Source organism: Narcine bancroftii, chromosome 14, assembly GCF_036971445.1.
Source record: "Narcine bancroftii isolate sNarBan1 chromosome 14, sNarBan1.hap1, whole genome shotgun sequence".
NCBI classification, from domain to species: Eukaryota; Metazoa; Chordata; class Chondrichthyes; order Torpediniformes; family Narcinidae; genus Narcine; species Narcine bancroftii.
The window spans coordinates 56,955,377-56,981,307 of record NC_091482.1 but is presented as its reverse complement, the minus strand read 5'-3'; the positions used below and the strand labels follow the sequence as shown (position 1 = coordinate 56,981,307).

General features: G+C 39.1%; 1 protein-coding gene across 1 annotated transcript in view; it reads right to left on the bottom strand.

The window, feature by feature from the left end:
* galk2 (galactokinase 2) overlaps positions 1-25,931 on the bottom strand; it is a 72,267-nt gene that overhangs the window by 21,094 nt on the left and 25,242 nt on the right. Inside the window, exons 5-8 of the mRNA XM_069910553.1 lie at positions 23,211-23,357; positions 9,486-9,584; positions 8,591-8,743; positions 2,740-2,947 (exon numbers count right to left, since the gene is read on the bottom strand). Coding sequence (XP_069766654.1) covers positions 2,740-2,947; positions 8,591-8,743; positions 9,486-9,584; positions 23,211-23,357 — 607 coding nt within the window. The remainder of the gene's footprint in view (positions 1-2,739; positions 2,948-8,590; positions 8,744-9,485; positions 9,585-23,210; positions 23,358-25,931) is intronic.

Below are 25,931 nucleotides of genomic sequence, written 5' to 3'. Positions count from 1 at the left end.
GAGGTTGGACAAACTTAAATGATTTTTAGTGGGAGAGAGACCTGACAGAAATACAGCAAAACCCCTGAGGATTTATTAGATGTCAGATGTGAAATTTCTGGTTGCTTGAGACTGCATTTTGTAAGATTGGCAAGCCAATTTTAAACTTTATTATTTTTTATCCACAATTTTTTTGCCAGTTGCTTGAATTCTGGGTAACAGGGTTTTTTAAATTGTATATTAGAGGCATAAATGGAATGTAAGGTCAGTCTTTTTCCTAAGAGAGAAAGATCTAATTTTAGAGGGCATAATAGGGTATGAAGGGGGAAGCTTAAAGGAAATGTTCAAAGCAAGTTTTTTTAAAAAACATATACACAGTGCGTTGGATGCCTGGAATGCACTGCCAGCGGAGACAGGAGACATTTCAGAGAGATTTAGGCAGACAGATGAACAGGCAGGAAAAAGAAAGATATTGACCATTTCAGTTTAGACATGATGGGTTAAAGAGCTGTGTCGCTCTATGTTCTAATTCAGGTTAGAACATAACATTAGAAATAAGGTAACTACAAAGCTACAATGTGCCATTCACATTCAAATACAGAAAAGCAAACAAAACAAAGTAACAATAAAGGCACAGTATCACTTTCATTAACTAACAAATGAGGTACAGATTATTGATCTAGAAACATATTCAAATTCCATCAAGGCAGCAGGAAAATATAAATCAAAGTAGTTCAATGAAAGTTGACCACGGAACTAGTGAATCATAAAAAATACACTGGCTCATGTGCCTGTTTGAGTAAGGCATCAATAGTTCTTCATGCTGTGGCCCACAGGTGATTCCAAACCCAAAATAGTCTGGTTGAATCTCAAATACTTTTTAAAAACTGCGGTTTGTGATGCAAGTGCCTTCCATTTAATTTTTTTTAATGGTACGAATGCTGATGGACAAACATAGGAACAGGAGTAGGTCATTTGGCCCTTCGAGCCTGCTCCGCCATTCAATGAGATCATGGCTGATCTTAAAGTTCAGTACCCCGTCCCCGCCTTCTCTCCGTAACCCCGAATTCCCTTATACTGAAGAAATATATTTAATTCCCTCTTAAATATATTCAATGAACCTGCCTCTACTGCCCTCTGTGGCAATGAATTCCACAGATTCACCACCCTCTGGGTCAAGAAATTCCTCCTCATCTCGATCCTAAATGGTTTGCCTATTATCCTCGAACCATGGCCCCGGGTTCTGGACTCCCCCACCATTGGAAACATCCCTTCCGCATCCATTCTTTCCAGTCCTGCCAGAATTTTATAGGTCTCTATGAGATCCCCTCTCAATCTTCTAAACTCCAGCGAGTACAATCCCAAATTGCGCAATCTTTCCTCCTAAGTCATTCCTGCCATTCCAGGTATCAGCCTGGTGAATCGCCTCTGCACTCCCTCCATTGCAAGAACATCCTTCCTTAGATCAGGTGACCAAAACTGCGCACAATACTCCAGGTGGGGTCTCACCAAGGCTCTGTACAGCTGCAGTAAGGTCTCCTTATTTGTATACTCAAACCCTCTTGATATGAAGACCAACATACCATTTGCCTTTTTAAATGCCTGCTGTACCTGAATGCTCGCCTTCAGTGACTGGTGCACAAGAACCCCTAGGTCTCTTTGCACTTCCCCTCTCCCAATCTATTGCAATTCAAATAGTAATCTGCCCTCCGGTTTGTATTACCAAAGTGGATAACCTCACATTTATCCACATTGTAGTGCATTTGCCATGTATCTGCCCAGTTCCCCAATTTATCCAAATCACACTGGAGCTTCCTGACCCCCTCTTCAGTGCACACAACCCCTCATAGCTTAGTGTCGTCTGCAAATTTGGAGATATTACAACCAATCCCCTCATCTAGATCATTAGTGTAAATTGTGAATAGCTGGGGTCCCAGTACAGATCTCTGTGGCACCCCACTGGTTACCGCCTGCCACTCAGAAAACGAGCCGTTTATCCCAACTCTCTGCCTTCTATCTGCCAGCCAGTTCTCAATCCACATCAATACCTTGCCCCCAATCCCATGAGCCTTGATTTTGCATGCCAGTCGTTTATGTGGGACCTTATCGAAGGCCTTTTGGAAGTCCAGGTACACCACATCCACTGGCTCTCCCCCATCTATTTTACCATCTCAAAGAATTCCAATAGTCTGTGCACCATAATGACACAACCTATTCTCTTTTACATCTGCTGGTCTCACAATTGGTCATTGATGATCTTAAGACTGTGAAATGTTATAACTTTCATTTAATGTAAAAAAAAAGTACACATACACACACACGCGAGGAAGTACATATTCAGCATCTCAAAGTACTAATTTTTTTTAGATAAAGGTGCAATTAAAATATCATCCAATTTAATGATAAAACAGGACGGAGGTTTCATTCATACAAACTACATGGACTTCACAGGATTAAGCATATTGAAAAAGATATTAAACGTAACACTCAGCTTTACATTTTGGAAAATGTCGTTGCAACATTTTGATCAAGAATTTAACACTTTCCTTTTGTTTCTACTTTATAGTGTGAAGAATTGAGTATTTTTGCTTTTCATACTAATAGGACGATAGGAAGGTTATTGCTATATTTAGTTACTTGTGACTTTGAATCAAAGGAATGCTGTTAAATGAAAAAGATTCCAGCATCTCTGGAACTGTATTTCTAGGCACACAGTTCAAGGCATAATATTACTAATCAGAAGTTGACTCAAAGACTTACCATCCTGTGTATTCTGACTGAGAATGTTGCTTAGTTCCTTTTGGCTGATTGCAAGGCACTGACAAACTTCCTCCCTGCTGTAAGGTTCAGGATGCAGCACTTGTTCCACCGTTGAAAGCATCGTCTCCAGATCAACTCCCAGCTCCTGCTGCAGGTCTCCCAACTTTAAAACTTTTTGCCACTCTAGACCTTTTGTTTTTGCTAGAACCTAAATACCAATGGAAGACACACATGAAAGAATTCTCCTGTCACTGAAACAGCTTAACATAACAGTTCCATTGAGTCAGTCTCCAAACAAGATACAAACTGTTATTTTATGATCAAGCAACTAGGTGATTTTAGAAACCACAGTATTTGGGGGGGGGGGGGGGGGGGTGGGGGGAGAACATCAGAATAAGTTTCTGATCTGCTGACAACTCAATTGAAATGTGCAGGTCAGTGGGTTGAAGGGGCTGTTTCTGTGCTGTATTTTCTATGGTACTAGGGTTCTATATTAGCTGTGTTGACTGCAGCTATGGATAATAATCTCACCTCAGAAAGCTATTAGCCTCTTTTACACAGCATTTTGCACCTTTATTGTGCCATGCTGTCCTGTGTAAAAGGTACGAATACAGAATGGGGTGGCGGGGGTCAGTGTAGTCCCACCTTTAAGCTAGTAGCGGAGGTAGTCACAGCGCCAAATCACATTACACTGGCAATGTTTGGTTCAGTGTAAAAAAAACCAAAGCCGGCTTAATGATGAGTCTGTGTATAAAGGGCTCTAGATTCAAGGCTGAGATGTGACCACAAAGATCCAGCCTTATCTCTATATTTATCCCTAAACCACCATTACTCAAAGTTGTTTTTGCATTGTTGTTGATGGGAGCTTGTTGTGTACATGTTGGCTGAATCGTGAACGACAATGCTTCAAAGATATTCAAAAAGATGTTAAAGACACCATATCAATACACATTTTCTTAAACCCAAGAAATTTTGATTCATTCCACTTTGTGTCATGACAGGTTCAGAAAATTATGGATAATTTAGAATGTCCCTTCTGCAAATATGTAGTGCACACTAGGAAATGTTGAAAGGCACAACTTGATCAAGAAGTGTACCAATCCACCATTACAATTTCTAGCTAAAAATTTTAATCTCTAAAGAACTTTAATGGAGAAAGCTTTATGGGTTAAGGTTTAAAGATCAATATAATCTTAAAGGATCTCAAGGAAAACAAAGACAGTTGATGTAATTCTGTGGAACACTGGGGATTCCCCCCCCCCCCCCCAAAAAAAGAGGATCAAATTCAAGCAAACTGAATGTCCAATTTCATAGTTACATATTTAGAAGTGATTATTGATTTGAGATAGGTTATCTTCTATCAAGTCAGCCCTCAAGTTACTACAGGTTACATAGGACCATCATTTCACTTCATTTACATTATTTGATCTACCATGTCCTCTGCTCTAGTTTTCCTCCTGCTCCCTATTTTACCTCAGAAATCCAGTGCCTTCCCACTCAATACCCCTTTTCTTAGATTGGGAAAGCGTAAAGTGGTTGACTTTCAATAAACACAACCCATTAACAAATCAAGGTCTTAATTTTTGTTTTAAATCACGGCAGACGCCCTGATGGTATTATGGATTTAGATTTGTGGAACCACATCTTTTGGTTTTTTTTAAAGTTTTTTTTTATTTTTCACAATATGAACCATATTAACCAAAATATACACACAAAACATTTCCCTTTTGAATATACAGTGTCATTTTCTCCCCTTTCCCTCCCTACCCCCTTTCCACCCCACTCCCTACCCACTAAACGTTCAACATATACAATACAATAAACCCATTAAACAATGTCATCACACAATGAGAATAAACCAGAAAATTGTGTCATCTACATTTACACACTGGGTCAGTTCATTTCGTCTTCTTCTCGTTCTGTCATTTGAGGGGGTGGAGGTCCGCGGTAGGCCCTCTCTGTTGTGTTCCATGTACGGAATCACATTTGTGGAACAAATCTTGATGCAGTAAAAGCAGAAAAAGGGAACAACATCCTCCTAAAAGTATCACTCACTGAGACAATCATTTTTGAACTGTCAACGAATGTAGGATAAATTAATTGTGCCAACTCTAGGGTTGTCTGGCAGCCACCTGTGTGCTGCAATGTCAGTGATCATGCAGTGTCTAAAAGTTGATGGGATGCCATAACATTATTGAAAGGAGGTTACAAGATTCCACTGGCGAGGCTTAATATTCACGGGAATGTGGCCATTAGGGAAAAAAAAAATCACAGCCCTCTCTTCCAAATTTGGAAATTGATGAAATAATTACAACAAATCAGTGAACAGTATGCAACAAGGCATTGCTCATCTGTCAGCTCTCTCACCAAACAACTGAAAAGGAGCCAGTCGCACGGACTTTCAGGGTTGTGGTAACTTTCAATTGCATGAACAAAGCCAAACCCTTCCTGAACACACTTGACAAATTATTTCATAATAGATTGAATAAGGACATGCAGCAATAATTATCTGGGTTAGATAGATCCAGCTTTTTATGAACAGGATGTTGTTGGGTGGATGTCAACATTATAACTGAACTTAAAACATTTTTTTGAATGCTCCGCCTAGCTTTGGAGCACAAATCTTCACCATATTTGGAATACTGTTGGAAAGCATATGCTGCACCCCAAGTTCCCAAATACTTGTTGATATTGCCTAGAGCGAATCAGACTGAAGAATATTACTTATATTGATGAGTACCTGAGGAGGAAGCTAAGAATAATATTTGCCCAGGCTATTTTTTATTTCTGCCAGTGAGAGCAAAGTCATAATTTTTGCTCCAGATTGAAAAACAAGAAAGCAAACTGAATACAATAATGTACCTAATTGGCAATGTTATAAAAATCAAATAGACTTGTACATAAATCTTCAAGTTATGATAAAATTAGATGTATAGCACACTTCCTAAAGAATATTTCAATGGGGGGGGGGGGGAGTGGAAACTGGAGTTTGCCCCTTAATTAACGCAGATTTGAAATGGTGCATCATCTTACGGACCTTATCGTTGGCATTTTCAGATTCACAAAATGTGCAGTTCCTTTTAAATTTGCATTTCCTGTTAAAATCACTGCACTTCTGTTCCATGAAATCCAGCCTCAAAGATCTCCTCTAATCTCCATTTTTCTTTTTTGCCTTGTTCACCCTGTTATTTTTATTTTTGTGCCCCTTCTTGCCTTCACAAAACATTTTGACCAAAATTTGCTTCCAAACTCTCTTTAGCAAGTGTGGCTGGGTCATTTCAAATCACATTCCGCACTCCACAATTCACACTTCTCAAAGTTCAGATTTATTGTCAGAGTACATTCAGGATATCACATAGAACCCTAAGATTCTTTTACCTGCAGGTCAAGCAGAATTTCTACTGATTAGGAGTGCAAAGAAAAGATACCTATACAAAAAAGAGAAATGTAAACAAAGAAAAACATAATCAAAGACAGAAAATAAATATTCAATAATAGGAAAAGAGTCCTTAAATAAGTCCCTAATTGAGCTTGTTGATTGGTTGAGGAGTAGCCACTGTCCCTGAACCTGATGGTATGAGTTTTGTGGCACCTATACCTCCTTTCTATGACAGCAACAAGCACAGAGCATGACCAGGGAGGGTTCGGACTCGGGCGATAGGAGCTCTGGTGACCGGAGTTCCCGACTCCGAACCCTCCCCTTGGTCTCCACTGCAGATCCATTTCAAAACATAGGCAACAATCACTGAAAGGAATACACAACATAGGCAACAATCACTGAAAGGAATACACAACTGCTCTACTCAACCCCTCCCCAAAAAGAAATAAATTGGCAGGTACGTAGTGGAGTTCTTTGTAAATGATCATTTTGACACTCTTTTCTGTGTGCCTATACACTGGGATGGTCCGTTGCAGCTTTTATTTTATATATACAATATTTGATCATGGCCTTGGATTTCTTTCCATTTGAATTTTAAAAAAATCAGAATTAATAATATATCATAAAAGTCCAGTCTTGGATGAGGTGGATGTGATTCTGTTTGTAAGCCCGTTTATTAACTGCGCACTGGCTGATTTAACTCTCTTTTGAACAATAAGAACTAAGATTTTCTCATTTGTTGTGTTGGAAAAGTGTCCGTCGCTAAGCTGCGTGATATTTCCTATGAATGCCACTTTTCATTTTTATGATGAAAAATGCAAACCCATGTTTTGTTTTGAATCAAGGTAACATTGTTGTTCATTCTATCCATCAATGTGGCCAGGCCTTCAGGTACATTACAGGCCACAGTGAATTTGCAATAAAAAGGGAATAATGAAATGTACAAAGGGAATTCCTTGCAAAGCCTGTTTCATTTTATTATTTCAATTTCAGTTTAAGGAGCTAACTGAACTGAGACTTGCATTCATGTTGTCAGGTTATTTCCATCCCTCCCTTCCTCATTTCCCTAGACAGTATTTACAATTTTGCCTTGTAGGAGATTCTCAATCTACAGTTACTTGTGTTCCTGTAGTCTGTGCTTTTGTTATTGGTGTCTTTCACTGGGAAATTCCTGTTTTGGTTTTAAATCACATAAAATAAGAGCATTTTTAAAAAAAAATCATTCCTATCTCTGTTTAGTAAACTTAGTTTTAATATTGTATTTGGAGTTGGGTTTTTCTGTTTAAGGTAAGCTGGAAGGGAGATTCAAATGCCCACTGTTCTCGGTCTGAGGAAGTATTCCCTGACTTTACTCCTGGATTATGTCTGCTAATCTCTACACTTGGATCAGGACTTCTTGATATCTTCCCTTCAGTATCTGGAAACCTTTCATTGGATGTGAGAATAAATAGTTTTACTTTAAGTAGTAGTGTTTCTAAACTGGACCAATTAATTCAGAAGCTAGAAAATTCGTGTAGAACTGTTTTCGTGTTGGCAGCAGTGAAACGGCAATACTATTTATTGTACCTTTTGATGATTTGAATGCTGCTTTTCTCCTTGTTTAATGCCTAATCATGGAGCCAGCTTGCATTTGGATTCTCACTGAGAGTGTGTGTGTGCGAGCGTGCTGGTTGCAAAACGTGTGTGCACGCACACACGCATAGTTGTTGTCGTGGCACCTTTTTTTTAAGGCTCTCGCTCCCCCCGACGTTAAAACGTGGCTACACCCCTGGTATGGATCCTTGATGATTGCTAAGATTTTCTCAATGGTGGCGAGAAACTTTGCCCGTAATGCCCTGGGCTGTGCCCACTACCTTTTGCGGGGCTTTCCTCCGAGGTATTGCTGCCTCCATACCAGGCCATGATGCAGCCGGTCAACACACTTTCCACTCCACGTCGGTAGAACTTTGCCACAGTTTTCAATGTCATACCAATCCTCTGCAGTCTTCTGAGAAAGTAGAGGCACCGACATGCTTTCTTCATGATGACATTAGTGCGCTGGGTCCAGGAAAGGTCCTCGGAGATGTTGACTCCAAGGAATTTAAATTTGCTTCTTCTTCGCTTTATGCCGTTTTGACTTACAAAAGGCTTGCAGCAATGCCCCGACTTTTGGATAGCAGGGAATACCTGTATTTCCTTGGCGATGCCTGCAACATGCTCCTCTGTATTGAAACAGTGATCGTCCCCTGCTGTGAAAATGCAGGCAGAATGAGAGAAAGAAAGGACCATAACATAACGGATTATGGTGAAATGTAATTGTATTGTTGATGGACCTTGATGCCTCATGATATTTAAGGTGTAAAGAGTCAAGTTTAATATTTTTATTGCATTACCAGAATAGTTGAGCACAATTTTGGTCTAGCATATATTAAACATCTGTCCTTTGGCTTTTAATTGGACATGTATATACCTTTTAAAAAGTAGCAGTAATACCTTTGCAGCAATTCGACATTCCATAACTCTGATATTGAAATGAGTTGTTGCAGCTTTATTCATTTCTTTGCAACTGTTTGCAATCACAAAAACAGCTCCACTTGGAACCTTTACATTTGTGGCACGGAGTGGGTTGAATTCAATCAACTTGGCCTATAAAAGATAAAATGACAAAAATAAAATGAGAGACATACAACTTGGGACATCATTTAATGCGTAGAGTAGAAGTCGAAAACCCGGGCTGCTCGGGAATAGGGTCAGTCTGGATTTTCAGGATTCTTGGGAACTACTTCATAAAATAGTATCTGTCCTCCAATTTATCAAACTATCATAGCATTCTGTCGATTCAACATACTCATCAAAACATGAGCATGACTACTCAAAAAAAATCATGCAGTAGGCGATAATGTCGATCTGCTTTGTAAACTCTTAAAATTGGTCTGCAAGTTTAATTGAGTAAATAAACTCAACTGAATGTAAATAGACAATGTACTTGTGTTTCCACTCCAGGCAGTTTCTTCCACATGAAATCTAAGGGTCCAGTTGATTTAAGACTAAGAAATCTGCCCGTTTCACCCTAGTGCTGAAAAGCTTTCACATTTGTTCTCCTTTCAATGAGCCTTTATATCGGGAGGTGAGACTCATATGTTGGAGATAACCAATGCCTTGCTCATTTGTGGAATGATAGTTCCTTTCCACTCTCTGCCCATGCTCAAATTTCAATCTGGAGTATGCTGCATGCATACATTTGCTTGATTTGCTGAGTAGTTGCAAATGAAATTGAAGATTGAGTAGTCTTCGGCAAACTTCCTTACTTCTGATCTGGTAATGGAAGAAAACATTAGAGACAGAATATTGTAATTACTTCATGCAAAATTTGTAGTTAGATAATTACCATTCCCTTTTCTGCCAAGAATGAAATGGATTGATCCATACCCCCACCTTCAGTTCCAATGTAGCGTTCGCATCTTGCGCAGATTTCTGCAAGTTCCATCTGGAAATAAATTGTACAGAATAATTAAACAAGCAGTCTACAAATCAGTCAACAGTGGAAAAAGAAACGTACTGGTTTAGGAATAAACTGCTGATTGATAAAGCTTGCGAATCAGACACAGCTCAGTGGTTACTCACTTTTCAGTAAACTATTGATGACGTATTTACTTTCTCCATCTTGAGTTGTGCACCGTGATGCTATGGTGGGTTAAATGGCTTGTTTCAAAACTCCAATAACCTGCCATTCGACATATGGAAATAGAATGGTTTGGCATCTGGTTCGCAAGTGATGGTTCCAGGCTCTCCTGAAACTCAGTCGGCTCTGGTTACACCATATCCCTGAAACTAACTGGAACCCTGCTTCTCATGTTTTTCCCATCGATTACAGTTCAACTTTCAACTCCACCATCCCCTCAGTAGTGGTCAGTAAGCTTCAAACCCTAGGCCTTTGCACCTCCCTCTGTAACTGGATCCTTGACTTCCTCATTGGAAGACCACAATCAGTGCAGATTGGTAGCAATGTGTCCTCCTCAACAGGGTGCAGTGCTAATTGTTTAGGTGCTGGAGCTTACCAAAACAGTGACAAGGAGGTCTCGTGAGACCTGGTCACCATGTTGCATTTGCCGCTGTATAATTGTCAGCGAACTGTGGGACTATGAGTAGGTAGGATGACTGGTTGTGGAAGAAACAAGCATGTCCAGAATAGAGAATAGTGCTCAGCCTGTGGGGTGGAGGGGGGCAGATGGAACCAGAGAGGTCCTGAAGTGGCCCGATGAGATGCTGGAGTAGCGTTCCAGTGAGCTCCGGCAGCATTGCATCCCTGCTCCTCACTGATAATCAATGGAGGAACACCTCAAGGATGTGTGCTTAGCCAACTGCTCTACTCCCTCTACACCATTACAATTCGCATGCAAATCTACAAGTTTGCAGATGACACCATAATCATCGGTAGAATCAAAGACGACAATGAGAAAATGTACGAGTGAGATAGATCAGCTCGTTGAGTGGTGTCACAACAACCACCTTGCATTTTAACAAAACTGAGGAACTGATTGTGCAAGGGGAAACCAGGAGAACACAAACCAGTCTTTATCGAGGGGGTGAGCAATGGAGATGGTAAAGAACTTCAAATTCCTGGGTATCAACACCTCTGAAGATCTCTCCCAGGGCATTCATGTCAACGCAAGCATGAAGTGCTTACACTTACCAGGTTCACTGTGCGACATCTAAAAATGTGGACTGTAACTGTATTGAGGCATTAATTGGAATAACATCAAATCATCTAGAAACTTTCAATTTGCACCACCAATGTTGCAAGCAGTTGAGATGACTGGAGTTTTAATGTACAACTTTGGTAGATTTTATTGCCTCATCTTAATTTTTTTTGGAATTGCTGATTACAAGTTGTAATTTTTTTTTCTGCAGGGCTGTACTATCAAAGTCCCTTTCCAACACCATCAATAACAGATTTTACCCATAGTTATCTCCACTTAAATCTTTTGGAAAGTTCTGTGAAATGCACTACACATCGTAAAGCATAAAGCATCTCACAAATACAGAAAAAAACCCGTTATCCAGAATTCAAGCAACCAGCATCCTCAAGCAACTGGCAAAAAAAAAATTACAGAAAATAAATACTGGTAAGTAAAAAATACAGAAGTTTAAAATTGGCACGCCTCACCGTTAATTTGCCAATCACGCAACACACAATCTGAAGTAACAGGAAAATTCACTTCTCCAGCATCTACAATTCCCATAAGTGCCAGATACCAGGGGTTTTACTGTAGTTTAGCAGAAACTATGTTTCCCCAGTTCCACAGGAAGTTATTATTCTGCAGAAAGCTCTTAATTCCATGACTAATTTTAAATTGTGGGTAGATATTCCAATAAACATTTGACTAAATTGTCAGCGGTGATGACTTTTTCACATTAATTGGCGTTTATTAACCTCATAACAATGGCTCAGATGTTGGTTCATTTCACTGCCAGATCTCTCGTGATCCTGAATGAATATCAGGAAACTTCGGAATTCTGAGTGTGGAAATCCCAAACTTGCTGACAGCTCTGCCATGGATTCCATATGGTTTACATTAGCACTGTACATACTCCTTTGAATTCCCCAGCAATTAAGCAGGAAAATCTGCTCAATTCCTGCACCTTTTGGGATCAAGAGCCCATTTATCAGAATACACATGCACGTAAAAGTATAATTCTCTTAATTACGTGAATTTGTTGGAAAAGTACTTCAAATGGGATTTTAGGAACTTTTTTTAAAAAAAGGAAAACTTTAAAATTATATTTTCATTATTTGATTTTTAGATTTTCAACATTTCTCAATGTCAGCAAGAGTCCAGAAGGATTGTACCGTCGGGTCTCAGCACCACACAAGGTCTCATCAATCAAGTCAGATGATCTTCATTCAGCAAGTTCTTCTTAACAGGCACATCCAACACAGCGGTGGGACAATTCTTAATTTAACTGAGTGACTGCTTGACTATTTCAAGATGTACAGTAAAATCCCTGGTATCTGGCACCTATGGGGATTGGGAGATGCTGGAAGAGTGTTTTTTTCCAGTTGCTTGAGGCTTACTCTTATAAGGCCAAATTTAATACACCTGCATGAAGAATAAATAGTTTAAAAGACAAAAATTCTACACTGTATTTACACAGAACAAACTTCATGAATAGATAAACCTCAAAGCATTTTACTTTATTTTCAGTCACATTCTTTGAAAACATTAAACCATTGCTGCATCTGGCAGTTCACCCCCTCCTTTTAAGTAATGAACCCCGCCCAAGTTTACAGGTGACGCCTTTCTAATAAACTTATTCATATACTAATAAAGTCTCTTTCTAAGCAGGGATAAGAATGACAGATTATTAGAGAGCCACTCCAATGCCTAGTGGCATTAACCAGCTCTTCGTCCTAGATGACCCCATTTTATTCAAACACAACTTTATTCAAACAGCTGCTATGAGCAAAGCATGACCAAAGCACTCCGCTGGCTGAACATTTGGTCCCATCTTCACTAAAGATTTGTGTTACTTCAGAGAATAATTACTTTTGCTCTTTTAAACTATTATTTTACTTTTATTTATTTCAATTTTAAAATTTATTTTCCTCAATTTTTTTCCTAGTTGCTAGAATTCCAGATACCTGGGTTTTTACTGTTTTCATGCATTAACCACATTGCTGTGACTGAGTCACTCAGAGCCCAGATTGAGTCAGATATCAGATTTCCTTCCATAAAAAAGTTATTGGTGAATTACTTTGATTTTACAACTGTTTAATACTTCAAGTACAATCAGATCAGCCACGATGTCAATGAGCTGTGGAGCAAGCTGAAGGGGGCAGAGTAGTTTTCTGCTGCATTTAACTTGGACATAATTGTGATTACAAAATGGTAGTGCAATGATAGGGCTACTGAACCAGTTACCTAAAGGCCATATCAACAATCTAGATGCAGGGAACTGTGGAATTTAAATTGTGTCAATAACCTGGAATCACCCTGCAATTATTGTATAAACAAAGTTACCTGATTTCACTAATGCCTTTTAGGGAAGCATTTGTGCCTTCCTTATTTGGTTCATCCTTTGTTTCAATCGGAAAGCAACACTGGAGATTTTCAACTGCCCTTGCAGGCTGCTTTGTTGCATTTATACATTATGTTAAAATGTGAAAAAGATAAAACCAGAAAGGTTTTCAAACCAGACACTGAATTTGGAAATGGCAAATTGGGTCCCTAGCCAAAGTCACCTTTGCAAACTCTTTGTCGTAACAATCTGGGAACTCTCTCACAGATTAAATGAATAAAACAATGATATTAACACTGTGGCTACCAAAATCTGGCTGATCTGCCAGATTTCTTGTGACAACCCAACAATGTTCTGCTTCTTCCAAGGCAATGCCATGAGTCTTTTTACCTTCCAACAACATTCTCAGAGTTCAGCAATGTTGGAGCAAAGCAGCGCACACCTAACTGGAATCATGTCCATTGTTGCACCATGTCTGTATAGTGTGGACAGTATCCAAAATGCACTGTAGTTACACAACCCTGGTTACTTTGAAAGCACATCTCATATTCTCAACCTCTACCATCAAAAAGGTTAATTGTAGAAGACTCAAGTCCTTGAATTTACACACTAACCTGACAACCAAATATATCATCAATCTTTGAATACTGCCCGATCCAAATCTGGTTACTTCCTACCTAATAGCCACATAGGAGTATCCTCATCAGATGAGCCAGAAGGTTAAAGGTGACAGCTCACCTCCTGCTTCTCAATGGCAATTAGTAATGCACAATAACTGCTGCCTTTCCAATAAAACCAAGACATGACAAAGGAATATATTAAGGAAAAGATAATCCCTCGTGACTGACGACTTAAACAGAGACCACACATGATCTGCTTTTGATCCATGTAAACGTATGCTTTTCATCTAATATAATGCTATGCCTCAAAAAGCAAAATATTATTTGCTATTGCAAAATTATTCAAACTTAGGTGCTATCTTTTTCTAAACATTAAACTCAACATCCTCAATCCAGATACAGCTGTAAAACACCACAAACGTATGCAGATACCGTGGTTGAAGTAAAAACACGATGCTGGAGAAACTCTGCAGGTCAAACAATGTAATTTATAGGGTAAAGATAAAGATATATAACCAACGCTTTGGTCATCAAGGTATGATACAGCTGCTTGGTTCAGCAACATTCAGGACAAAAGTCACATGAACAAATGCAAGTGCTGTAAACCAAGTGCTTACTGTTTCATTTGGTCATTTATGTTCCTCATTCCCATCATTTCTCCCTGGAAAATAATTTGCATCTATATACTGTAGATCCAGTCATGAACTTGAGAAATTTCTTAGTGCCTTAAAACCAATTACTATTACCTGCATGGTTCCAAGTTATGCCTGCCTTTTGGTTAGATATGTGAAGCAATCCATGCAGAATTATGATTGGCAAATATAATCCCACTAATGAACAAAGTGTGTGTGTGTGTGTGTGTGTGTGTGTGTGTGTGTGTGTGTGTGTGTGTGTGTGGAAAGAAAGTTAGAAGCTACAATCACTGAGCCTGATGTTAGATTCTACCATTTTTAGTTATATTGGTTTAACAATTTGTAAAAAAGACAAGTGGAAAATTACAAAATAATTGGGCAGAAATAACATAAATAGAAAGTCACATTTTACAAACATGAATATCTTAAGTTTATTATTAACAAAATTGACAAAGAATAAGCATAAGAGTGATACATTTTGCCTCTCAGAAGTTATTTCGATAAGGTGCTATGAAAAAGGCTATTAAACAAATATAGTACAAGTGATTGGTCGAAAAAACATGGAAACGCAGAGCAACTTTGAGCAAAAGAGTGAAAGATGATACGGTTCAGAGATATAAATTATGTTTCCTTTACTTGAGGCATGTGGAACCGGCGATCAATACAAGATGTCGGCCATTCACTACTGAGTCATTGTACAAAAAAATTAACAGATAAGAAACACCCACCCAATTTTGTTTTTTGAATTGGCTCCCAAATATCAGGAACTTATTGCCATTCATTTCAGCATAAATCAATGAACAGTGATCCATTGAAACCACAAAGATCTCAGCTTTCCATATTCTACAATCCCTTCCTTTCTACGTGGGTAAAAATCCTCTCAAAAGTATAACCTTTTAGAAACAAATAATCTACTATACCTACAAGGTCTTGTATTAATTCAATTAAAATTGCTTTAACAAATAATTTATTATTTATGAAGCAAACTCAAGTCGAAGACTATTTAGAGTGAGCTCTGCTATTTGTCTTACGTGGAACAAAATAGCGTGCCTTATAAGTATAAATCAAGAAAATTACTTTTGGATAAAGCTAAAAACAGTTAGTTCTTATTATATGTGAGACTAATTAAAGTTACCATCTGCTTCAACTTTGCATGCTAAGTTCCAATTTCCTGTTATTTAACATACGTTGTATGGTAATGGCACTTATTTTCATCATGAGCTGGGACGTTTGTCAGACATTATCTGGTTGTCATCATAGCCACCAGAATTAAGCAGTGATGTTATCTTTTCTAATAGCTTTTGCTCTTATGTCTCTATGATGCATGGCTCAGGGTTTGATGCAGATTTGCCACAAGTCTGGTTTCAACATGCTTTTGTGTTATGAAATAAACAAATCTGACACAAAGACTGCTTTTCTCTGCAACAGAATTCCACATGTACTTCTACGTACATAAGTTTGTCCAGAATGACTAGATTATCCAGATTAGTCTTGTTTGAATAGACTGAAAAAGGGGGAAATGCTTGACTTATTAATTCTCATTTAAAACAAATTCACAGAATGCCTGAAAAAAAAATTAACATTTATTCAACACAATAAAAAACATAGCTTTCCAATTTTATTCATCTAAGGGGCCTCTTAAATGAAACTGTTTCACAACTCAGGGACACAAAGCTACAAACCATTTCTCCTTCCTTCCATCATCACCCCAGAAACATTCTCTCTTTTCTCCTACACTAGTGACTTTCCAATTTGGATTCCTCTTATCTTTTCAGAGATGGAAACTACTTTCCTCTACTCACCGTACACTATTTGTATTGGGCAGTATTGATTGTTTTCCCTGTCTATATTACCCAAAGTATCCTGCACTTGCTCTTCTGATGTCTGCTTCATCTGCAGCTTCCTTTGTTTACAAGATTCAGACCAACACTATGAGATTCCCCAGAATTTTAATGCTGTGCAGCAACATTTGTGTTTCTCAGAGTGAATTGAATGGTTCACACAAAAACTGAAAATTCTAGAAATGCTCATGTCAGTCACCATTTGTCAATATAAAGTTAAAATTTCTTTTAGATGACCTTTCATCAGATCAGTTAGAAAACAGGGGGGTGGGGGTGGAAGCTGTGTATGGATCTGGGGACGCTGTTAGTGCAAGCCAAGAAGTAATAGTAAAGGCCTGTTAATTCCACCAGGTCTATTTGGAAAAGATGGAATCAGAGGGAGATTATTAAGAACAGTAAGTATGCCCTGATCACTATAAATATGTCAAATCCAATCTGGCTAATTACCATCCAATCAGTTTGTTCTCAAACGCTGTGAAATGAAGCACAGCACCACCAACAGTGTTACTGAGCAGCATATTTTCACCAATAACCTGAATTTCAAAGAGCTTTAGTAAAACTAGTTAATTGGCATCAAGGGGAAAACACTAATGGCTGGAGGTCAATTGTTCAAACTCAAGAAATCACCAGATCAGTGGTTCTCAATCTTTTCTCCCCCCCCACCTACATAACCACCTTAAGTAATCCCTCACTAACGACAGAACACTTATAGCATTCTCTGCCATAGGGGATCTCTAGTTAGAAAGGGATTACTTTAGGTAGAAAGTGAGTGGAAAAAAAAGGATGAGAACCACGGACCTAGATCCAACCAACCATCTTCCAATGGTTTACTGATACTTTTTCCTTCCATGATAAAGATGTGCGTACATGTGTGTTTGTGTGTGCGTCTGACGGTCTCTGATCATTTTTCTCTTTCTTCCACTTCTTCTTGGAAAATGAATAGGTCAAGGTTCAAGGTTCACATCCAGCAGGACCAAGACATAGTACAAGTAAATGTTGATGCGTGGTAAGTAACATTTGTGACCCATGATGACACCCATCAAGAACTAAGGGTGTGGAAGTATGCACATATCATTTTGCATCTCTTCAAGTTGCGCAGTATCCACATTTGTAAACATATCTCCCTTCCCTCATTGTTGCTCCTTTACTCCCACATTTTCAAGAGATGCTGGCTTTGCCATAGTTGGAATAATGAACAAAGCAAAATAGGAAACTTGTTCCCATTCATTAAATAAATGCAAGGTGCCTTATAATGCATTCCAGCCATTCAAATGAAGATACAATTCACAACAATACATGCCTTAAAACAAATGCATCCAAGTTAATTACACGTACTTTACTCCTTGTGCCAATCTCGCTTAGATTGTGGGCAACAGATTTTGATCAGCCTAATACCAGGTCAAAAGAATAGATTTTACCATGATAGAAATGTCTTTAGAAACATCAGCAGCATCTTTTACCAACAGCAATTATACCAGCAAGATTCACGAGCAAGCGAAAGGATCTGGGGCTCTGAAGGTCCCTCTGCAACTGGATCCTCGACTTCCTCAATGGCAGACCCTAATCAGTCACCTCCTCTATGCTGACCATCATCAACACAGGGCCATCCAAAGGCTGCGTGTTTAGTCACTTATTCCAATCCTTGTACATCCATTACTGCACATCAGCCAAGTTCAGCTCCAACTTAATGTGCAAATTCACTGACACAAACACTGTTATTGGCCGAAAAACCAGAAACGACGAGTCAGAGTACAGGATGGAGGTTGAGAACACGATAGTGCCAGATCTATAACTTGGCTGTCAATGTCACCAAGACCAAGTAGCTTTATTGTTGATTTCAAGAAGAAAAGGCCGAATGACCACACAACTGTCTGTATTCATGGGACAGAGGTGGAAAGAGTTAGGTTTCAAGTTCTTGGCAGTTCACATCTCAGAAGTCCTTTCCTGGACCCAGCACAGTGAGGCAACCATGAAGAAAGCCCTACTTTCGAAGAAGTCTGACAAGATTCATCATGAAGTCAGGTAATCTATCAAACTTCTACAGGTGCGCTGTGAAAAGTATACTGACTGGTCAACTCACAGTCTGATAGGGCAATACAAGAGCCCTGGACATTGGTGCTGCCAAAAGTAGAAAGCACAGCAAGTCCATCAAAGACTTTGACCTCCCATCCATTGCAAATATTTATGTGAGATGTTGCCTCAAGAAGGAAGTCAACATGACAAAGGATCCTGTCACAACCTCTTCTTTACTGGTACCTTTGGGCAAAAGGTACAGAAGCCTGAAACCTAACATTTCAAGGCTCAGGACCAATAGTTCACAGACTCTTGAACTTGCCCTTGATAAACTAATCAAGGACTGTTTGCACCCTTTGCAAGTCACTTTTTTTTTAAAAAAACACCAGGATTACAGTGAATATTTATGATCTATCTTATGCATTTATGGTTTCTTTTAATTTAATTCAAGTACCTGTTCTAATGCAGCAAGTAAGAATTTTGGGCATACAGTATGAAAACTGTACAATTTGTAGGACAATAAACTCATTATCATTATCAACTCAGGAAGAGCTTATTCAACCAACCATTCATGCATGGGTCTTTGAAAGAATTTTTCAATTAGCCCAATTCCCCTACTCTTTTCCCCACTGACCAAAAACATTTCCTTTTCTTCTAGTTATCCAATTCCCTTTTGAAAGTTGTCATTCAGTTTGCTTCCAACAATTTTCTTTTTGAATACTGTGTTCTTAATCATAACATTAGAATGCAGTAGTAATGAATAAAAAATGGGATCAATTCTCCCCTCTGCTGTTCAGATTAATTTAGGATTATCAAGTAATTGAGACTGAAAATCAGATATTTAGTTGAAGAAACCAAGTTCATTTTCACATTTCGATTTGTCAAGGAGACATGTTGATACATATTTGCATAATGTGGGTTTGTTAATCTGGTGTATCAATGATCCAATGTTGAAAAATTTCTTGTTTAGATGTATTTGGAAAACAAAAAGCATGAAGAATACAAGTGCCCAATTTTGTAACACCATTTGTACCACTAGCTGATGATCTACGAAAGATATCTTGTACCACATTTTTGAAGTGGTATTTTGTTTGAAAAGTTCATTATTGCAAATATTTTTAAAATGCTACTTTTTCATGCAAAATCTCAAATCTTTAAAGATTGATACAACTTTCTGAAGGAAATGCTGAAAACCTGAAATAAAAGCATACTTGACCAGAAAGGTCATTGGTTTCCTTTATTTGTAAATATTAGGTGGTCTCTATCCTGTGGATTTCTAAAATTTTCTGCTTAAAATAATTCCGCAGAATGTAAACTGAGAAATTTTAGAAAATGTATCCATCGTCATCATCTCTGCTCACCTAAACATCAAATTTGCTTTTACCCCTTTGCCGCTCACAAAATATTTGAGGAAAGGACAAATTTCGTATCATTTCATCAAATAAGCAGAGGAATCTGTTAGGTTGCAAGGCAGCAATACCTATTTCACTCTTGCTGTTTGGTGTATTTTAATTCTCAACTTCGCTGTTTGTGGTACACGTAAACATTTGACTTTTTAAAGTAAATTCATTTTTCATTGTTCATTATTTTGACAACGATCAAGTCTGTGTAGAACTGTAAAGGCCCTTTTACAGGTACAATATTAATATGATCCTTGTTAAGACTGCATGGGTAGCAAAACTATTCAATCTACGCAATGGCTTGGAAGTGTGCTGGAAATTATTCCAAGATCGAAGAAAGAGAGAGAAGGCTGCAAGGAAAGATGAAAAAGGGGTTACAGGGATGATACTGAGTAAACAATGAGTAGAAAAATGAAGAGAAAGTAGATTTTGCAACAGAAGATAGATGATTACAACTGGAATGCATAGCAATGCAGTGCCACAAAGGTTTCTTCAAAACAGATTTGGATCTTGCCATGACCCAAATGAAAAATGAAATTATCCAGATGACCCTGGGAACTGATTTATTTGGGATTGGAATCTGTTTTCTTTGATGCCTGATTTTGCTATTACACATGCAAATTATTTGCTATAAATGTACAATACCACAGCATAAAAATGTGCAGAACCATTGGAACCGAGCATTCAAGGAGATTTAATTCAGTAGCTGTTTTAAGCAATTTTTTTAAAATATTGTTTTATCTATCTCTTTATCTATTTAATATAGATATGAAAAACTTTGTTTTGCATCCTATCCTAGCAAGTCAACCCATACTCAAGTCAACCCATACTCAAGTCAACCCATACTCAAGTCAACCCATACTCAAGTCAACCCATACTCAAGTCAACCCATACTCAAGTCAACCCATACTCAAGTCAACCCATACTCAAGTCAACCCATACTCAAGTCAACCCATACTCAAGTCAACCCATACTCAAGTCAACCCATACTCAAGTCAACCCATACTCAAGTCAACCCATACTCAAGTCAACCCATACTCAAGTCAACCCATACTCAAGTCAACCCATACTCAAGTCAACCCATACTCAAGTCAACCCATACTCAAGTCAACCCATACTCAAGTCAACCCATACTCAAGTCAACCCATACTCAAGTCAACCCATACTCAAGTCAACCCATACTCAAGTCAACCCATACTCAAGTCAACCCATACTCAAGTCAACCCATACTCAAGTCAACCCATACTCAAGTCAACCCATACTCAAGTCAACCCATACAACAGGTAGTGCAAAAACAAAACGCCTATTACTGTGCTACATCTCTAAATTAAACTTTTAAGTGTAGAGTACAGAGCTACAGAGAAAAGTTCAGTTAAAACAGAGCAAGGACTGCAAAGTGGGAGGGGGAGTGAGATCAACTTTTAATATGAGAGGTTCATTCAAGAGTAAGGTGGCCTTTCCAAGTTTCCAAAATGGAACATACAGTGTCAGCATCAGAATCTCTCTCAGCCAGTTGGGGGGGGGGGGGGCACAGGAACCAGTGGGCACCCACCCTGGGCACCCACTATCAGCAGCAGATACCCTCCTCGGGCACAAATCGGATGATGGACACAGGACATTGTATCTCCTTTACCCACTCACCACCACCGCTCAACACCTCCCTTCCGCCCTCATGAATGGTCGCAATCTCTCCCTGTCTGCGGACCATTGCCATCTCCCATTGCCCAGCCTGATGTTGATTAAAGCACATCATGCATCAGGTTCATGCATCTGTTCTGCCGTGTTTCACAGTACAGCAGACCTACAGCCACAAGCCTGCCTGTAATTAAGGGAGAAGGGTTTTAATGGGGAAACAGCAATGATGCGAGATAAAACATGGCCACACACAGCCTATGGATCCCAGGATGCCACATAGGTAAGAACCCTTTCTGCCCCTTAATTTGTTCTCCTTTTGGGGATGCGGGGCCTACACCCCCAAATGGAGGACAAATCAACATGTGGTTCGAGGTGATGCCGGATGGAGGTCAGAGGGCTCAAAAGCCTAAAATCAGATCCGGCCTAAAATCAGATGTCTAGCCAGCATATTAAAAGAGTCTGATAAAAGCGAGAAACAAGCTGTCTTGAAACTGGTGGTACACATTTTCAAACTAGTGTATGTTTTCCTCAAGAGGGGAGAAAAAATTTGTAAGCAAGCTCGGATGGATCTTTTAATTTATTAGCTGCTTTCCCAAGTCAGTGAGAAATGTCAACGAATTGTTGCAGAGATTAGTTTGCGTCATTGCCTGAACTATGATCACAATTCCCTGCTATTCTCAAAAAAGGTAATTATTTCATATAATTGTAAGTTGCTGTTCCCCACTTTCCAATCTCAGAGACCCTCAAAATTCATTTTAATGAATAGTTTATCAAAGATGTGGTGATCGTGCTAAGGGGGAGGGGGAGGGAAAGGGGGCACATTGCATCTTGCTGGATGTCAAAGCATTTCCATGGAAAAGGATTACCACTTACAGCTAGAGCTCCAATTTCCTAGGTCACCAACTAAACTCTCACTCATTACCACTAAATCTACAGTTACTGTTTTCTTCATTCAGTGAAGTATCTTTGACATGCTTTGCTTGAGATATTAAAAATCCAATGGTAAGTGATCCGTCAACTCATTGAATGGTGTAACGACAACCACCTTGCGCTCAACATTAACATTAGCAAAACTAAGGAGTTGATTGTGGATTTCAGAAGGAAGTCTGGGGAACACAACCCAGTCCACATCAAGGCCTCAGTAGTGGAGAGTCTCAAGAACTTCAAATCTCAGAGGATCTGTCCTGGAGCCTCCATGTTGATGCATTCACAAAGAAGGCTTGCCAGCGGCTATATTTTGTGAGGTGTCTGAGGAGATTCAGTACGTCACCGAAAACTCTCGGAAACTTCTACAGGTTTCAGACCAAGCACACTGGACAGGTTATAGGTTACAGCTCTGGGCGCACACTAAGTGCTGCGGACACCGGTTCTGGGTGCACTCCAGACGATGGACGCAGGACATGGCATCTCCATGTACTGTGGAGAATATTCTGGCTGGTTGCATCACTGACTGGTATGGTGGGGGACAACTCTCAGAACAAGAATAAATTCCAGAGGGTTAACTTGGCCTGTGACATCGCAGGCACCAGTCTTCACTCCATCAAGGACATCTACATGAGGCGGTGTCTTGAAAAAGCAACCTCTATCCTCAAGGATCCCCACCAAACGGGCCACGCCCTCTTCACTCTGCTACCATCGGGAAAAAGGTACAGGAGACTAAAGATGAGCACTCAGCGGTACAGGGACAACATCTTCCCCTCCGCCATCAGATCCCTGAATAATCAATGAACCAAAGACACTGCCTTACTTTTCATGCACAACTATTTTTTTAAATTTTATTTATATATTAATGTTGTAAAATAGTTAGAAGATGAACGTTTGCTCGAAGACGCTGCTGAAAAACACCAATTTTATGACTTGTTCATGACAATAAATTCTGATTCTGAACAGTCTAATAAACAACCCAAGCAGTGATGTTCATTGTAATGAAACAAAACGCATAGATATCGTACCTTTGATAGGACCTTTCCATTCGCTCTCATGGTGATGAGACCTGCACAACAGACTAACGCACTTGAGCTAGAAAGTCCTGAGCTGGCTGGGATTGTGCCATCAATCATGCAGTTTATTCCACAGGATGTCGGGAGATTGAAATGTTCCTAGCAAAATAAAAGTGGAATGTAATTTTGAATCTGTGCAGATAAAACATAAATCCTCTTTCATATATTGAAGCTTTCAGTGTGTATTTCTTATAAAGTACTTAAGAATGTACTTCATATCAAATGCTTCTTTATTGCTGTACACTTAGGCCAGATTTTGATAGAAGCCATAAACCACCTGCACTTACTGCACACATCTCCACTCAGCCTAAATGTACCTTCTGGAGATTCCCCAGCAAGAAATTCCTTGCAGAAGTTATCCTTATTCTTACTAATTAAACAATGCAAAGCACAAAGTACTTGAGCCATCATTTTAACGTGCCCAGGGCTAGCCACACACCAGCATGGCAAACTCCCAAAGGTTTTGAACTTTACCAACTCTCGCACAGTCAGAGCAACACGGCACATTCTATCCCTATGAGAGTCAAGTGCTTGTCTCAAGAACCTTTAAATGTTCCATCAAGGCAGCATGTTCCAAATTCCAATTGCCTTCCTGATGAAAAACTTCTGCCTCAATCCCTTTTGATCATGTTACCCCTTATCTAAACCTATCCCTGTTAGCTTTAGGTAACTAAGCTTCGGGGAAGATTTTCTTGCTATCTGTCCTTTGCTCCAAGGAAACTCCATGCAGCCTATTTAGTCTCACTTTATAAAGGAATTGCTCCATCCTTGACAGTATGATACTGATTCTCCTCACTGTCTCCAGTGTAATATTGTCCTTTATATTTGGTGGTGACCAAATATACTCAGTACCCTAGCTGCATTTTTTTACAAGTCTGTACAATAAGCTTCCTCCATGTTGCCCAGGCCAACATGGACAAGTATTCCCATTCATTTCAAGAAGGAATAGAATATAAGAGCAGGGATGTGATGGTGAGGCTTTATAAGGCACTAATGAGAACTCACAGAGTGTAGTGATCAGTTTTGGGATTCTCATTTAAGAAAGGATGCACTTTCGTTGGACTGTTTGACAGCTCTTGGCCTGTACTCGTCAGAATTTAGAATGACGAGTGATTGTGTTGAAATATTTCAAATGTAGAAAGACATGAACAGGCGTAGAAAGATAATTTCCCATGGTGGGAGAGTCTAGGACAAGAGGGCACTACTTCAGTATTGAAGGGCATTCACTTAGAACAGAAATGCAGAGGAATTTCTTTATTCGGGGGCAGAGAATCTGTGGAATTTGTTGCCAAAGGTGGTTGTAGAGGCCAGGTCATTGGGTGTATTTAAGACCAAGATTGATGTTCATGATTAGCCAGGGCATCAGGATATTGGGCAGTGGGGCTGAGTGGGAAAATAGATCAGCTCATGATTAAATAGTGGGGCAGACTCAATGGGCTGAACAGCCTATACTTGCTCCGATGTCTTATGATCTTGTTTACAGTACCTTTTTCCACTCCGTTATCTGCCTGTGGTACCACTTTCAGAAATTCTGCGACCTTCTGGTCATCCCCACTCCTTAAGGCATTGTTTTGTGCCCCACAGTTATAAAAGCTTTAAAGCATTTTCAATTCTTATGCAACAGTGAGAGGCTTTGAGTCCTGAGACCAATATTAATTTAACATTTGCAAATCAACCAAAGCAAATACTATAGTTATTTAAAGCTGCACCTCAAAATGTTATCCATGTTATTAAATTTGGCATGGTAGCTTGTGACAATAAAGCTGAGATAACAGAAATTGAGATGCACAAAACATTACAATGGTGTTCACTTTTAAACAATTAAACATACTTATTTTAAAAAAATTGAAAATCACAAAAGACACAAATATATAGCAAAATATTTTGAAGGAACAACACCAAAAAGATTACAGGAGTGTCAGATTACACTCATTTAGTTTCTAACCTGTCAAAAGCTGCAGAAAAGTTTATTAAGCAAGTATACAAATGTCAATGGTTTTAAGGCCACACCAAGTCCAAACCATCACTTTGAATACATACCTGCTCTCTTAATAGTTCAGTTAATTTTAACTTATCAAATGTTGTCCTCCCTGTACATTTACAATGAAGTTTATTACATGAGAGGATCATTATTGCACTGGGAGAGGATACAGAGGAAATTTATTACAATTTTGACCAGAATGAATAGTATTAGTTTTCCCTGGAGCAGAGGAGCGACCAAGCTGGAATGACCTGATGGACGAGTACAAAATTATGACCAGTGTAGAAAAGGTTGGGAAGAAACTTTTCACTCTAGTGGAGGGGATCTGAGTAACAATTTTGTTGCAGTGGATGACTGGAATATTGGCCAAGAATGATGGAGGAAGGGATAATGACCCTGAAGAAATATCTACAATGGTACTTGAATCACGAAGGCTATCGGCCAAGTGCTGGAAAAGGGACTAACATAGATGATCAGTGTGGATGGCGGGCAAACTGTCCTGTTTCCACACTGCAGGACTCTATAGAAAATGTGTAGCAATAATATACAGGTGATATCATCTCACCTATGCAAGCAGCCATAATTAACCTCATTCAAGTCCATTCGAAACAGCAGGAACAAGTTTTCACATAGGAGTTTAATTGTAATCAATGTTATCAAGATTCAGCTTGATAGCAGAAGAATCAAAGCAT